Below are 17,257 nucleotides of genomic sequence, written 5' to 3'. Positions count from 1 at the left end.
TAACATTCATGCAACATCCAGTCCACACCGATGGCAAGCCTTCGGGAGCAACTTGGGGTTAAGTGTCTTGCCCAAGGACACATCGACTGCCGAAGCCGGGTATCGAACCACCGACCCTCTGATTGGAGAACTACCTTGCTCTCCACTACGCCACAGCCGCAGGCTACACTGTTTCAGTTACATCAGTATTTGTCTGATGATGTTTTAACACTTTGTACATGATTGCACCTCTTAATGAAGACCTGAAAAATGTATGGCATATTTCACATGTTTAAATTGTAAGTAAAAAGGTTGAAATCATACAGTAGTTCTCAAGCCTGTATGTATAACAGAAAAGCCCACTTCAAAGAGTTGGGAATTTAATCATTTATTTATATGTACAATCAAATGCCATTACTCTCAAGCACATTCCACATTTTCAATTGATGATACTGCTACGGAGAAAAGCAAGAAACATCTTGTTGGTTATTGCTTCAGTGATTCTTCTGGTAATTGAGTGACCGATATGAGTGATAATATAATCTTTTAAACTCATAAACATAAATAGCTGGGTTACTAGGTTATCCAGTAGAGCAAGACATGACTGCATTAGTTGGTTTATATGATAACTATAATATTATAATGTATTCTTACTGCTACAATGTTTGTCATTACACTGGCCGAATAATCAGGCTGAATTTGGAATATCTAACAACGAAATCATCCCTGTTCAATGTTATCATAAAAACGTTTACAATTGACTAGCAACTTGACGTTTCAGTTAAACATCTCTAAGAGATGCAGAAATAACAACTGTTTTACTAGCACTGCAGTGAGGCCCAAAGAAAAGGTAAGAGGTAAGAGAAGGTGTATCTGATATGATGAACCCCATACTAAGATTCTTTATCAGTCTCAGCTGGTAAGTAAAGCTAATTCTTATAACATTTTTTCTATGAAAACCATTAATAAGCTAGGGTGTCCTGAATCCCTCTGGGTCTGAGAAATATTTGCATAGAACATATTCAAATCTAAAACCGAAGTAGGCACACATTCCTTTCAAAGGAATGTAAGGTAGTTGATTTAGCCTTTTTTTAAAGGGTCAGTTCACCCAGATTTAAACATAATATGTATTTCCCACTTACACTAACTTACACTAGCACACTCAAAACCTTCTGCACTTACATAATTTTTACTCACTTAAAGCCTTTTTTGTTGAATGTTTTGAATGCAGCAACACATCTCATTTTAATACTATTATATTTCTGTTTGCATTTTTTAAGTTGACAGTGGAAAAGATTGACAACATGAACCTTACATTTTCATTGACTGCATAAATATTTAATTTGTTACATAGGGATGGAAAGTCTGGTTTGATTCATATGCATCATCAAAACATTTAACACATAGAAAATACATTATAATGTATTGTATAAACAGTTTAAACGGAAAGTGTTTGGATGCCTCTAGCAGTCTATAAATTATATTTCATTTTAATCAAAGCATATTCTCTTGAGCACCTGTACAAGATAGGGGATCAAAAGTTACACGGATACTGTTCCTTCAACATACTGTTCCTTCAACATTTAAGGTCACACAGTTTCAAGGTGCTTTCCGAAAGGAAACGATACATGAACAGTACTTAGCATGAGCCTGAAAACACAATTACATCATATTCCTGGGTCTACTGTGACACTCAGGAACATCCAAGCAAGTGTACATGAGCATAAAGGGCATAATATCTTAACAGGATATAGTATCACTTTAAAACAATCACCTGAAGAATGCCCCTGTCCACTGTAAAAAGTTGTTTAAAACTTAACTTAATTAAACACTTGAGTGAGCACTACCTGTAGAAAAGGCAGTGCGTGTAGATAGCTCTAAATCAGTTTTAGATGAATTGTGTGCACTATGGTGTTACAGAAACTGTATTTTATTAAGGGATTACAAATTTGATCCATAAGATGTTAGTGTCCCATCGGCCCTCTGTGCTTCTAAAAACATTTCTTCAAACATAAAGACAACAACAAATACTGACAGAGATAACACTTTACTGTGTTATCACTACCGGCCGGGAGGGTTAGTGAGTGAGAAGTCAGCAGGCAGTGACAGGCAGTGTAGAGCTTGCAATAAAAGGTGTTTTGAAAAAATGTAATTCACCACAACCATGAGAGGTCCTTAAACATGCAGCAATTACTGGCCACCCAAAATATTATGCAGAGTGCTGCAGTAGAATGCGAGATTAGTCGTGCACAGACACAGAGGTGCACACTCACTCACGGACACTAGCAAAGATTGCATGATTCTCCCGGCGTCTCAAAAAGAATGAAAGAAAATAAAAATAGATAACTTATTGTTTATGAAAAAAAACAAACCTAACTAAATATATGCAAACAAAATGGCGGTTAAAGTTGTAGGCAACCAAAGCTAGTAACAATGGTATATAAGTCTAACTGGTAATTATTCTTAAATCCCACAGCAGGAGAAGGAGTGTAAAGGATAGTTTGAGGAGCAGTGGGCAGCTGTGTGATCTCCCTTAAAATTGAATTTAGCTGCTCTCTCTTTATACTTCGTTCTACATTAAAGTGTCATTGCTAATACTGTTGAACATTTCAGTTATATTCAATAAAATAACAATATTCAATTATTTCATATCATTGGTGCAATTCTGCCTCTTATCCGGGCCACAATCAACATGAAACTCATTAGAGCTTAAGACACAGTCAAACACATTCTGCAACACCAATGATGACATTCTGTCTGCTGCAACACTCAACTCCAAACAATCATGGAGAAGGAGCTGGTGGCTTCAAAGATGATGGGGGTGTTACATTTGAATTCCGCGGCTCTCCTGTTTCATCTGGATCCAGGGTGCTCCCAAGTGAAGAGCGTGTGAACCTCCGGACGGTGTCTCTGACAGACGGGTACAGGGTCATGATGGAGCCGCGAGACCAGTTGAGGCGGGGGTAGATTCTCTTAAAAACTGCCCTTCGAAACAGGATGTAAACCCACGGATCCAGGATCTGGTTCCAGGTTGCGAATCGTAGCCATAGGAGTAGGTATTTGATCTTAAGGCCTTCACCGGACAGCACAGTTTGTGCAATAAAGACCTATTGGTGGAAGGATGGAGGTGGGGATAAGGATGAGGGAAAGAAGAAGAAAAGAGAGGAAAGAAATGATCGAGGAAAGGAGTGGGGGAAGGATGAGATAGAATGGGAAGTTTAAAGGGAGGAAGTAAAAAAGTAGTTGGGGAGACAAGTATCAAATTATAGTTGAAAAGATTGGGAAAGAGATATTAGAAAGGAGAAACAAAAGGTAAAAGATGAGATTGGTTAATATTACAAATGCAAACAGACACACACATACGTGTTAAGTCTAGTGAGGTAATGGATAGACTAATTTCGGCGTGGCCATCCAGAAGCAGTGACTGTTGCAACACAATTATCCCCCCTGCTGCACTTAAACTGCAGCATTTTATGTTAGGCATAGCCTTATTAGTACTGGCCGAACAATCTCTTACAGGGGGAAAACATGCCAACAAGCTCCTTAACGAATGATAAATTTGCTTATTGTTGTCTCTGTTCCGAATTCAGCTGGTGCCAAAAAATAAAATAAAGTTCTAATGTGGTTTACATCCAAGCAGTGCAAGTAAACAGTTATATAAATCCACTTTATTGTGTAACAAATGTTGCATGCAAGTGTTGAGATGAAGTGCAAAACAGAAGTTTTAGTTTAGGCAAACTATTCTCAGAGGCAGAGGTGCTCTAGAGACTGAAACAAGCAAAGTGTCTATGTTTTCCAGGGTGTAAGTTATCCTAGTTGAAGTTCCACTTCCACAGAAGGCAATATTCAGCGCATATTTCAGGAGCATTACATCAACTGAGCCTGAGTGACTTTCCTGATGTTTAACCCTTATCTGTAAAGATTTCTGCAGCTCTGATTCAAAGAAATGTTTCCGTATCTAAAACAAAACAACAATCTGCAGATAGTTAAGCGTTGAAGTTTTGGACCATGTGTGTTAGTTTCAGGATGATGGCAGGCGCAAGGATAATAAACAAACATGACAAAGGGCTGGAACTATTTAAGTGAACTGTTTGTTAACCGACTGGGAATGGAATGAAGGGTGCATAGCAGCAGCAAAAAACAGATGAGACACTGGCTCTATGAATGCTCCCAATGAAAACTTTGAGCTTTTTGGTAATGGTATGAAAGCTACAAGACATCGAGTAAACTGCATTGTACAGTCCATCCATGAGTTGCATTGGCAGATGTTTAGGACACGCTGAGGCAGCCAGCCAACCACAGCCCAAAATGATGATGTGGGTGAGCAGTTACTATGGGGATGCTGTGTTATTGTAACAATCTTTCAATGCTTTTGTTTAACTTTTTACTCGCCTTAGTCTGGACACTTGACACATGATGTATATCCAGGGGTCAAATATCTGATTGCAGGTGACCATTCGTATGTAGAACAAAACATTATCATCTCTTACAGGATCAGCAGTCACCGAGCTCTTCAGAATATATATCTGTGCAGGGTGTCACACAACTGAGGTTAGACAGGACTGCAAAAATATATATGCTCCAGTCAGGCAGCTTCAGCTCTTCTGTTCCTTACTCTGATATGCTCAATAGAATGTTCTATTAAACATCTTCTATGTTTAATAGAAGTTGGCAACTAGTGGTAGCATCAAAATGTGGTAGATGGCAATGCTTGGCATCCGCTTCACCAGGATAATCTCCTTTTTAAAAAATGACTACCATAACACCTTTCAAAACTGAAAGGTACACCAAAAAAAATCCACACAAAGGGGGTTTGATTTTACAAATCAAAAGACACTCCGTCCCCCTCAACCTGTTTTTATTAACACAGTTGGACAAAGAAGAGTTTCATGGATGGAGATTAAGCAGGTTGGAGTAAATTATTCATGTTGCTTCTACAGTAATTAGCTTCATAGTAATCCTCCAGAAGAAGAGTTAGAAAAAATATTTCAGGAAAAGAGCAGTCTATTAAAACTTGAGTTGTATTTTTGTAGCTTGTCCCATTTGCTATGTTAAAAGCTTATTAAAGACAGCAGTTGCTGAGATCGCAGAAATAGGTGAAAATATATCACATATTCACAAAGGCTTTGAACAAGAGGACAGTTATCCCTGGTTAACTACCACCATAATGTCGCTAATTATATTATACAGAAACCCCATGATTGCCCACGGCAAGTGCAGTTGGTCAAAGTCAAAAGAATCAGGAAGCCGGCTGTACAGATGTTCACAATGGACAGTTGGGTTAAAATTCTACCTAAACCTTAACTTTGTTCCCAAAAATGTTTTAGCTAACCCATGGGTAAGTTTTCAACCCATGTTATGTTATAGTTCACACAACCAATAACTAGAGCTACAAAGCAAATCCAAGTTTTACCTTAAAAGGCAATGATTTCACCCATGCTCTAAACCTGAGAGTGTGATTTCAAATAAGGCATTAAGGGGCTCTCTGATCCAGGGTAACACCAGAAAGCTTTAAGATCAACTAGTTAGGAAGCTGAATTGCTAAGGTGAAATGAAGCATATAGAGAAGGAGCAGAGAAAAGGAGCTTAGGACTTTGTGATGCCTTTATATGGTTTGATCATGGTTTTCCCGGAGAAACCCATTATTTGGTAGACACTATTAGTTAAGGTACTTTGCAATATTATAACTGAATGTATTCTTATCTTCCCATCTACCGTCTTATAAGTGATCATGTTTCGCTGTTACTTTTGGTTAATGTTTAGTCTATCAGGTCACACACTTTTAGCTGTTTTTTAAAAAATAAATAATTGTGTTTGGTCCTTCAAGGGAGAGTCAGCGATTCTGGAGAAAGATGGTTGATGTTTTAACTCAACATCCACACAAATACTACTAATATATTTAAAGTCCCTCTTGTCCCCAACTGCCTCTCTCTTCGTACATCCATGGCCTTTTTCCTGTCCTGCGGACGAGCATGACTGCACCCTGTTGCTGATTGACTGGAATAATGTTGTGTGACTGGGTTCAGCACCACTTTGTTTATTACCAATTGACAGAGCCAGGACTGTGGATGGAAACGTGATATTTTTTCAGCGCACACAGAAAAGACACTTAACGAACAGTGAGTATTTTTGTTTAATTTGACAAAGGGTGTATTGGATTAGAAATGCTGACAGCACCTTTAATGCTATCATTATCTTGGTGTGAAGTTGGTTAATGCAACTCAAGGAACCCTGGATTCAGATTTCTACACTCCTACGTACGTTTACTAGTTGAACATTTTAATTATAATTGCGACTTTATCGTTTGTCATAAAACTAGTCCTGAACATATTACATGCACATACTATATATAAGGCTTACTTATTTCAAAGAGGCAAACTCACCAGTAGGGGGCACCAGCAGATAGAAGCAATGACCATGATGAGGATGAGCTGGACCATCATCTCTATTTCGTGGTCTCGTCGACGCTGGGTACTATCCTGTCCACAGCACACCCTGATCAGGGTCACAACGCTCACCGTGTTCAGCAAAAATGACACAGCAATGCTCATCAACCCGACCAAAGAGAAGAGCAGGGAGAAGGCCAGGTTGTTTCCCTCAGAGCCGATGTTGAAAAAACACCAGGAGCCAGGAATCTGCATGTGGTAGCTTCCTATGCCTGTTAGGGGCAGCAAAGCTATGCAGCCGGCGATCAACCACACCATCAGCACCATGGAGACTGTCCGGCTCTTTGGCATGCTGGTGAAGCGTGCAAATGGACAGTTGATGCCAATGAAGCGCTCCATGGCCATGGCGGCACCTAGCATCAGCGGACACAGTCCGTAGAAGACCATGGACATTCCCATAAAGTTGCAGAAGTGGCAGTTTGGATCCAACCGGCGCCAATTAAAGTGCGTAACATGGAAGGAGATCACGATGGAGCCGGTGACCAGAAGACCCATGAAGTCGGTGACCACCAGGCCACCCAGGAAGATCAGAAAAGAGCGTGAGCGGCTATGTGTCCGCTGGAAGGACTTGATGAGAACCACAAAGGCGATGAGATTGGAGGTGAGACCCAAAGCGGTGAAGATGGATGAGAAGTAAGCCGATGCGACGGTATATTTGATCTTGAATGGAGGGTTGTTTATGGAGTAGCAGAGTGGGGTGTTGTTGGCAAAAGGCACGACTGAGACATTCATGGTGTTCAGCTGGTGTGGGGTCGTTGATTTCAGATGACTCAGCGATGGACAGACAATGCCAGTGTGAGGAATTTCATTTCTTTCTTCAACCTCAAAAGTAAAAAGAAAAAAAGTTAAACGTTGAAACATACAATACAAATTAATTGAACAAAAGGTCAGAGACCCTCCAGCTACTTTGAAAGTTGGGCTGGTTTTGTTGCATTTCAAACATTTTTGTTTACTCTTGTGCTAAATAGTGCTCAACCAACTATTCCGGCTGGGCACTTTGCAAATCTGCTTTTGCTGAAATTGGTTTCTATTCAGCCCTCCATTTACTTTACATGTTTATTCATATCTAAAGTCATGCAGGGTTGTTTTCTTTTTTTAATATTTTGCCATGATATCCATTGGTTGTTATCAGGGATGTATTCACCAAAGTATTTGCTTAGATCTGGGAACATGTCTATTGTATATTGCTAGAACAATGTCCTTCAAACGACATGCATGAAACAGGAGTAAGTTGTAACCAAGCCAACAGTGTAGCCAGATTGTCTTTACTTGGATGTAAAACTGAAAACGAGAGAACCCAAAGTGTTGCTATAAATGGCTAATTGTGCACGACAAGAGTACAAGTCAAAGTTGAACCAGGAAATTGGTCTGTAAGCTGCAATGGATGGTTACAAAGAACAGTTTGTATAATTATTTCACAATTACTCTCAGTTTTCTCTCTCTTTTCGACACAGGAGTTGTCTGATCATCTGACTGCTATAGCTGTTTGCCCTGTTTGAACTCCCAAATTTCAGCAATTTACTTGGTAGCTTCAATAATTGTTACCAATAAGAATATTTGCTAAAACTACATAGATTAGACCCTATCCATTAAAATCTACAGTTAATGCATCTTTAGAATGGACATACAAGCCATATAAAGTCAATTAATACCATAGTCGGGACAAATATTCTATTCTGAATGGCTGAGAGTAAGGTAAGGGATAATGCCCTACGAAAAGTCCATTATCAGGACATCCACACTGTTACGCCCCCTTTTGAGTTTAGGGAAAAGGTTGAGACTATAACACGACAACCAAAGAATAGGAAAGAGTCAAGAGAAGAAGAAACAATGAAGGTGTTTTATTCCAACGTGCAAACAAATTGTCTCAAACAATGTGGAAGAAGATGTGACAAAGTGGTCGCAGACAGGGACAGAATGGGACAGAAATGGAGAGAGTGACACAGAGAAAAATATAGACAGAGAGTAGGGGATATGTCATATCCTGGCAGGAAATGCAGTTATGTGATGAGCACTGACAGAGTTACTTACAGGAAATAAATATACAGTGTCACTATCAGTTTATGTTGTTAGGTTATGTGGTCCCTAGTGGTCTGTCCCAAAGGACAGTGAAGTGAAATCAAATAAGGGAAATAGATAATCATCATTTACTTATATATATAAGTTTGATGGCATATCATATGGGTATTTATATAATTCTGGAATAAGCTAAAGGGATAAACAGGTATTAGCTGTCAAAACTGAACCTTCCCCAAACAAACCCATATATTATAAAGACACCGATGTTACCTTATGTACCAGCTTTTCCTTTCTGGAACATAAGACTCATAATCAAAATAGCTGAGAAAACTGTGGGTTTGAACTTCCTGTGAGCATCCTGACACTTATTTTAATCAGTGATCAGAAGTTGTAAGGTCACTGTATGTGCTGTTATGTACGTGTTGGTTTTGAAGCTTTTCAAGATACTAGAAATTGGGTCAAAAATAGAAAAAGAGAAAAAAGAAAGCAAACTAGAGGCGATAGACATAATTCAGCTAAGTTATCAAGATAAATCGACAAATAAAATTATCTTCCCATTAATAAAACAGTGCTGAAGTTAATATGTAACAGAACAGAACTGAAAACTGTACAGTACCAGTCAAAAGTTTGGACACACCTTCTCATTCAACTACTTTGAAGAATCTAAAATATAAAACATATTCTGGTTTGTTGAGCATTTGTTTGTTTACCACATCATTCCATATGTGTTCCTTCATAGTTTGGATGTCTTCAATATTAATCTACAATGTAGAAAAAAATAAAAATAAAGAAAAACTATTGAATGAGAAGGTGTGTCCAAACTTTTGACTGGTACTGTACATCCCACACTATACAACCTACACTGCACTGAACAGTACATTAAACAGTGAGGTTAACACATTTAGTAACAATGTGGATGGCGACACACCACCTGAAGATCAACCTGGACAAAACCGAGACCTGTCCATCACCATTGATGATGCCGTGGTGACGCCAACTCGGACTGTGAGGAATCTGGGTGTGACCCTGGACGACCAACTGTCGCTCTCAGCAAACATTGCATCGGTCACACGCTCCTGCAGACTCCTCCTCTACAACATCAGGAGGATTCGCCCCTTCCTCACTGACGAGACGGCGCATGCGCTCATCCAGGCTCTGGTCATCTCCCGCCTGGACTACCGCAACTCACTACTTGCTGGAGCCCCGGCGTCGGCCGTCAGACCTCTGGAGCTCGTCCAGAAAGCTGCAGCACGTCTGGTGTTCAATCGCCCCAAGTTCTCCCACACAACTTCCCTTCTCCGTTCTCTACACTGGCTCCCTGTAAGAGCTCGCATCCAGTTTAAGACTCTGGTGCAGTGAAAGGAACAGCTCCTTCCTATCTCCAGGCCATGGTCAAGCCCTACACCCCCCGCCCGACCACTTCGCTCTGCTGCCTCGGGGAGGTCCCTGCGGCCGATCCACCCGGTCACAGCTTCTTTCTGTCCTGGCCCAACAGTGGTGGAATAATAATAATTAAGCCTTTATTAGTCCCACAATGGGGAAATTATTTCTCTGCATTTAACCCATCCCGGAGGAGCAGTGGGCTGCAATGAAGCGCCCGGGGAGCAACTTAGGGTTAGGTGTCTTGCTCAAGGACACCTCGGCATGTTGCCAGTAGAGGGGTTTGAACCACCAACCTTGTGGTTACGGGACAAGCGCTCTACCTCATGCGCCACAGCCGCCCAACTCCCCACTGACGTCAGGACAGCAGAGTCCACTTAGCACTTATTGTATTCATATTAATGTCTTGCACTTATTGTATTCGTATTAGTTTGTTGCACTTATTGTATTGTTAGTTTGTTGAACTTATTGTATTATTGTATTCGTATTAGTTTGTTGCACTTATTGTATTCATATTAATTTGTTGAACTTATTGTATTCGTATTAGTTTGATTCTGCACTATACTTTTGCTCTGGTTTATGCTCTTAGATGCTTGTTTAAGAAAGGAGATGCACTTATGACTTCTGGTGACTAGTAGTTCTCTTGAATACCTATGTGGAATACACTTATTGTAAGTCGCTTTGGATAAAAGCGTCTGCTAAATGACTGTAATGTAATGTAATGTAAAAAACAGGAGCATAAACATCCTACACGTATTGCTGCTCTCATATTTTCCTGTAATACTAGGGTTAAACATTTAAAAAAAAAAATAATGTGTGAAGATGCATTTGTTCTTTGCACATTTTTACATGCCTGATGTAGCCCACACTGGTAGTTTTCCGGGGGAAAAAATCTGACAGTTCAACAGCACCACAACAAAACTAGCAGACAGGTGTCTTTTTATAGCCTGCCCCACCCTCAAGTTTAAGTCTCCAACATGAGAAACAACAAATCAACTAACAATAAGGGGAAATGTTTTGATTATGTAAATCATTTCCAGCTCCTCAAAAACAAAAAAAGTCCTTGAGCACTTTTACATCAGTCCTAGGTTTAAACCTTCTTCAGGCGGGACTAGTGTTGCAATTTACAAGGACTTCATGCATATCTGCATGCCAGCTTCTGCATTGTTTGGAAAGTATTTGCAGCAGACAATGGAATTTCTTTATTTTCTGGCATTAACAAAGTGGCCATGAGTTAGAGGCAAAGTCCTACTGTATACATCATTTGTGGGAAATGGATATACATGTTTAGTGATGTTAATGCACATTGTTAAAATGGTAAAATCTTTATATTACCCAACAGACATGGCAGGAGGTGTTTTGTTTGTCTAATTGTCACCTCTTCCCAAAAGGCTGAAAACATTAAATCAACAAAACCCTTTGGATCTTCCGTGAAAAGATAATTACACTATTTTTCAGGTTCTTCAATACCTTAGAGAATAATCGGATGAGAGAGACGGTGCTTGGCGCCAGCTCTTGTATGACCCTTACAACCTTTTGAGTGCGCCATTAGCCAGAAGAGCCTGTTAGTGTCTAAAATCAATATGACATATTCAATATCCCTTAACTGAGGCACTCCCGTGGTTTCAGAGTGTAGAGTGCAGAATGTGTGCAAAATATGTGTCGAGAGGGTTCCTATACAGAAGGCGTGTAACTGCCAGTGCTCTTTCTCCAAAGTCAATCGTTTTTTTCAGCTGTTAAATGTATTTACTTCCACAAGACACAATTCAAATGTGGTTTGTGGTACAAAACATAGATAAACTATCGTATTTATGGTTGCTTGCAATGAAAACATTTTGAGACCTCCTGAATAGTCTGCTGTCCATCCCAAATCCTGCTTAATCGATCAGTTATAATGATTAGTTTTTGTTTTTCATATTGCAAACAACAAATGTATTTATAATGTCCCTTGATACAAAATATTTATTTGCATTACTTTAACAAGGCAAAAGGGACAAATGCACAAAAAAGTGAGCAATATGTATGGCTAATAAAAATAAGAAACCCTAGTCAGAATCCTTTGCATTTAGTCTATTTGGCCAATGAAGTGGTTATGGTATTGTGCGCCCTGTGAGGTGAACAAATAATACGACACTTCACAGCAGGCTGATTAACTATGTCTCCTTATCATAGATTAAAATAAAAGACCCAGAATATCAAATTAACTGTTGTAAACTCTTGACCTTATGATAAAATTAATCCTATCAATAATTCAAACCTGAGGTAGGTACCTGGTAAATGCCACAATGTATCAATTCAGTTTTTCCAATAGTACAGAGACAAGGAGAGAGGAGAAAGAACTGAAGAAACAATCTTTTCTTTTTACAAAAATCTGACTTGTATGCTTTCAATAAGTGTGATAAGATGTTGGTGCGCCTGAGCCGACTATATATTTTCGAAGATTTTGGAGCTGGCCTCTCAGGCAATTAGTGTTTCTTTTTTACAAGATGGATAGCAAGAAGTCGGGTCTAAGAGCATGGATTGCACATAAACTACTACTGTGTATGTTCTATTCAGGAAGAAAGAAGTCCACATGTCAAGCTACATCGTATGTCACACCAACCGTATGGGTCACAAGGCAGAGGCAAACACACTGATGATGTGCAGCTGTGCCTCACTGACTTTCAGAATTGAGGTGTATTATCAGTGGGAGTTCAATGATGAAGCCTGGCCAATGTTGATAAGCTCAAGTAAATGCTTAGTTGAACAAAATCTGCCATAACATTTTGGAGAATTTGGTAGAGTTTGAATGACCATCCTTTAAAATGGTGAAACAAAGTTCTATCATTAAATTATAGTAACCCAAAGTCTGTGTTTGTTCACATTTAATCAGCACTCAAACCAAAGTTACTGCAGCTCTCTGTAAAATTCTCTAAAATATGACTTTTTAGAGACATATGACGAGGAAATATACCATTAAACTATGCTTAATACTTGCATATATATTTGCAAACTGAAAGCAATAAAACAAAACCATTACAAACAAACAACACAACTTCTACTGATGCAGCCTTTACTCGGTGTCCTGACAAGCAACATTTATGTTGTAAAAAATGCTAGGGCTGTCATACAATTATCATAAAGTGAGTAAAACCATCACATTGCATAGTTTAGTAATTAAAAACGTGTCTTACCAGCACAGAGGCGCTTTCAAGGACCAAGCTGACTCTCAGTTGGGAAGTTTGTCCATGCAAACCATCTTACTGCAATTGTAAGATTAATAACACAAAGAATAGTCACAGGAAGAAGAAGGAAACGTCTCACATACACCAAGTCCCATCTAATGAAAATAAATTCCTATAAGTACTGCAGCAGCCTGCGAGCAGGAACTCGGATCTTCACTTCTCCCTTCCCCCGGAGTTTAGATACTCATCTCTCTCCCTCCAGTCAGGCTTCCTTTTGCTCAATTCACCCCTCCCCGGAAGACAAAAGGGGAATGGCTCTGGGAAGACAGCACAAAGTTTTTTAGGCAGGAAAATAAGCAACAGTTAAAAGTGATAAAGCATAAAACTGGAGTAAGTAAGTGGTGCACAGGGCTTTTGTTTCATGTTCGGTTTTAATTTGTTCTATTTTATGTGTGAGTATGTGTGATAGGGAGGTAGAGGTGCTGTCCCCACAGGCTTTAGAAAGGGGTAAATGAACGACTAGTCAATACACCAAAACATGGGATTTCTACAAAATACCAATAGAAATAAAATGGATAGCCTTTACAATATATTATCTGATGTGTTCCTCGTAAAAAGCGGATTAAAGACTAACAGCTGTCATTTCTTTACATCAAGCCAGTGAAAAAAAGCTGTACAACAATAATGTTTTCTAAAACAAATGAACGTCACAAGAACTTTGCTGACTAGAGACTGAAGCAAATTCAGCAATCAAGCTAATTTAACAACACTGACATTAGATCTACGACTAGCCTGGAACATTTGGAAAAAAAAACTTGACGTGCCATCAGCAGATGTTTTTATTTTTTTGGTTTCAGGTTTTATATAAAAGCTTACCTTTATCCAGTTTACGCAACTGAGTGACTTATCAAGATAGAGATATGCAGTGCAGATGTGGATCACGGCTGCCAAACACTTACAGCTGAGCCTGGGCCTGTAAACCAGTTGCAGATAATCTAGCAGGAATGTAGGTAAAAAAAGAGATTGCAGGATTATGAATACTAAAGTCATAAAGCTGCCATTTTCTTGTCGGCTGATTATATACAGTCCACAAATGTGTATAGAATCTGAGGAAAATAGTGTGCTAAATGTGCATCAGTAGACATTAAGTATTAAAAGAATAGTACAAAACCTTAAGAAATATAATTAGAGATAGATGTCTGTGCATTAAGTATGTGGCTATATCAGGGAGGCGATTAGTTTAGCTTAGTTTAGCATAAAGACTGGAAGCCTGCGGAAACAACTAGCCAGGTAAGCAAAAAAAACAAGAAAAAACATACCGGTACTTACCAGCAACTCTGACTATTCAAATTCACGAACTAAAACGTTAAAATACACTTTGTTGGTTTTAGTTTGCATGGTATAACTATTTATTGAAGAACAACAGCTGGGCAAAGTGACTACCTTGACTCTCATCATCAGAGTGAGGTTATATACTAGGCGGATGGATATAAATACAGTTTTTTGCTATTATCATATTCTATACACAATGACTGAATAATAGTTTCCTTTGGTTCTGCTCTACTACAGCTCACATGAATGTGCAGAAAGAGATTTGTTTCCACCACTTTAGAGGAAATAACATTGACTAACATTAATTTCCTTGAGACTTCCCCTAACCATAACCACTACCAGCCTGATCTTAACCCTTCACCTAACCTTAAACGTAGTCTTCTCCCTAAAATGGAAGGATTTTGTGTTATGGGGACATGCATTTTGTCCCCAAAAGGATGGCTGGTCCCCACAATGTAAACAGATATATGTCCGCACAACATCAATAATACTGACCCACACATACACTACCAAGCATATTAAAAGGAAAAAAATGAACTATTATCGTCAATAACTTTCTTTTTGTCAATTGTGTGAAGCTAATAACCACAGTCTACGATATGTTTGCATTAAATACCACAAAGGCCCAAGAATTCCTCATTTACTTACGTGTCCATCTACAGTTCCGTCTAAACAGCTGAAGACTCACAAGCACCAGCAGCCTTACATGTTCTCCCTGATAAGAGCCTGGGAATAAGGCAGGCACTGGATCAACTGACCATAAAATCAACATCACAATCTGGGTCCTAACCAATGGGGACAAACATGACAGTGTACTAACAAAACTGTAAACAAAGATGACAGTGATGGAGTATTCTATCATTATCACACATCGTAGCAATTTCGCTGCGCACACCAATTATCGGGACTTTGAGTGATCTTACTTTGAGTTTTGTCAGAGCCCTGTAATGTTGTTGTGAGCTCTGATACAGAGCAATGAGTTGATGCTCAAGTAGCAAAAGTGAGGCCAACATCAAGATCTAGGTGTTTTTTTGGGCTCACCAGCAGAAATTAATCTAAAAGGGTACTTTTTAGGGTTCTTATATTTGGCTAATATTAGGACCAATAAATCATTCTGATAATATGGAGCAGTGATGTGCATTAATTATATTTGTTGCTTTCATTTGAAAATCTAAACGAGGTTTCCCCATTTTTGTGAGGAATACCTGTACAATCCAATGTACAATAGGCCAATACAGTAACCCTGTAATGATTCATTCCGTTTTTCTTGTATCAGTTAATGTATTGTATTATATTTGCTTTATTACTTGACATTTTCTCTGCAGATATTGACACATTCAGATGAATTAGCTACACTTTATCATTAAAATCTGCAAAAAATAACTCCTACATACAAAAATCAAAACCGGAACAACAGAAAAGGTTACAATTTAAATACATCACACAATCGTGATGCACTGAAGTACAACAGAGTGGATGCACTGACTTTACCAAGCTACGGCCTTGCTCTAGGCCAGTTTAGATGTTTTCCTCCTGCAAGACCACTACTGATATTCCCTCATCTATCCCCCATGTGGTAGATGAAAGGGTTTGAGATAAGGAATGAAACCGTGGGTGCTCGAATTACTACAATTTATTACACTTAAGTAATCCTTTGGGCTTTATACACAGGGTGAGTGAGTGAAGACTTATGGGAGAAAACAGATGCAGTGCCAAGTACAGCCAAGATTAGAGACATAATGTTGAAGCAACTAGCAGACCAAACACAGTTTTTCTCCTTGTATCTTTTACACGGATCTTATGTAGTGGATACCATTTTAAGCGTATAGTGCTTATGTGACATGAGTTTTGCTGTGAATGTTATGACCTCTGAGACGATGTTCACACTAAGTTGGGAAAAAGTAAATGTCACATCTTCTCTGCGTTTTCTTACCACACTAGAGCTGACACTTCGCACATGTTAAATGCAGTGTTTTGCGGTGTGGTTTGTTCTGAAAATACCTATCGCGTGTTTTGGTGCATACAAGGCAAACTGAGCTTATCCAAAACTATGAGATAAGAGTGCCCAGACACTGTCAGGTGATGTGATTTGGTGATATACAGTGGCCCTGAACATGCAAAAAGATCAGCAATACACTGGACGGCCTATTCATGTTAGTAATAACAGGAAGAACAATGACGTAATCTCTATCAAGGCTATCTGCAAAGCATCACTGTTTGTAGTGGCCTTGCTGTTTCCCCAGCATTTAAAATGACATGTCCAGCTGCTTGGAACAAACAGACAGGTTCTGCTCAGTTGAACTCCAGACTGGTCCATTTGGCAGCTAATTGCATTAAGGGTCATGTGCTAATGTCCTCAGGTTGCCACTTTAATTCCTCAGCTCGGAGCTAGTTGGCAAGCAAGATGTGTTTCCCGAATGGTGGATGTTAAAGGTCATAGATCCTCCTGTGATGCGTTCATTTCAAGATGGCCTTGTGTGAGACAATAAATTTGTCCTTTTTTGTACCTGAATCAAATCTTAGAAACAACCTGCTGCAAATGTCCTCTATATCTGTATATTAAAATATGTAAAAGAAGGGGAACATCTGTGAATTGTGTTGACAACAAAAGGACAGAACAAACACACAGCTGCACATTAAGGGATTCCATATATTTTAACTAAACTAACATTTGCCCACAGGAGCTGGCTTCTTCAGAGTTTTGGACATGAAAGTGCACACAGAGATTATATAGGCTGTGTTCAATCAACCATTCACTCATTAAACTGATCTCAGTCAGCTGTGGATTATTTCAGGTCACACCCACAGAAATGCGTCGAAGGAGCAATGAGAGACAAACACAAAGTTAATTTGTAAAATTGTTCAAAAACAAATTGCAAGCTCTAACAGGCATCTGTGGATCAGCTGTTGTAAAAGTGTATGATCTAGATGTAAAAT

At 39.2% G+C, this 17,257-nt stretch overlaps 1 protein-coding gene across 3 annotated transcripts; it reads right to left on the bottom strand.

Annotated features, from left to right (window-relative positions):
• Positions 1 to 359: 359 nt before the first annotated feature.
• On the bottom strand, positions 360 to 15,039 carry tbxa2r (thromboxane A2 receptor). 3 transcript variants are annotated; one of them, XM_054602418.1, is made up of 6 exons: positions 14,969 to 15,039; positions 13,865 to 13,983; positions 13,171 to 13,305; positions 12,998 to 13,066; positions 6,363 to 7,247; positions 360 to 3,086 (listed from the first exon to the last, which is right to left on the bottom strand). In XM_054602418.1, exons 5-6 carry the CDS (start codon positions 7,155 to 7,157, stop codon positions 2,763 to 2,765), a joined length of 1,119 nt encoding a protein of 372 aa, XP_054458393.1. In that variant the 5' UTR covers positions 7,158 to 7,247; positions 12,998 to 13,066; positions 13,171 to 13,305; positions 13,865 to 13,983; positions 14,969 to 15,039; the 3' UTR covers positions 360 to 2,762. The 3 variants fall into 3 exon arrangements, with proteins under 3 accessions (XP_054458393.1, XP_054458392.1, XP_054458395.1); XM_054602420.1 differs by adding an exon at positions 4,372 to 4,505 and having other exon boundaries at positions 2,813 to 3,086; positions 12,998 to 13,305; XM_054602417.1 differs by lacking the exons at positions 13,865 to 13,983; positions 14,969 to 15,039 and having other exon boundaries at positions 12,998 to 13,653.
• Between the last annotated feature and the right edge of the window lie 2,218 nt (positions 15,040 to 17,257).

Source organism: Anoplopoma fimbria, chromosome 8 (assembly GCF_027596085.1).
Source record: "Anoplopoma fimbria isolate UVic2021 breed Golden Eagle Sablefish chromosome 8, Afim_UVic_2022, whole genome shotgun sequence".
Taxonomy (NCBI): domain Eukaryota; kingdom Metazoa; phylum Chordata; class Actinopteri; order Perciformes; family Anoplopomatidae; genus Anoplopoma; species Anoplopoma fimbria.
This window is presented reverse-complemented; position numbering and strand designations above follow the sequence as displayed.

Bases quoted from the DNA above. Each gene is read 5' to 3' on its own strand.
- tbxa2r (XM_054602418.1), bottom strand. From the start codon at position 7,157: ATGAATGTCTCAGTCGTGCCTTTTGCCAACAACACCCCACTCTGCTAC. The intron at 3,087-6,362 runs GTGAGTTTGCCT...TTCCACCAATAG, and splicing joins TCTGCTGGTGCCCCCTACTG to GTCTTTATTGCACAAACTGT.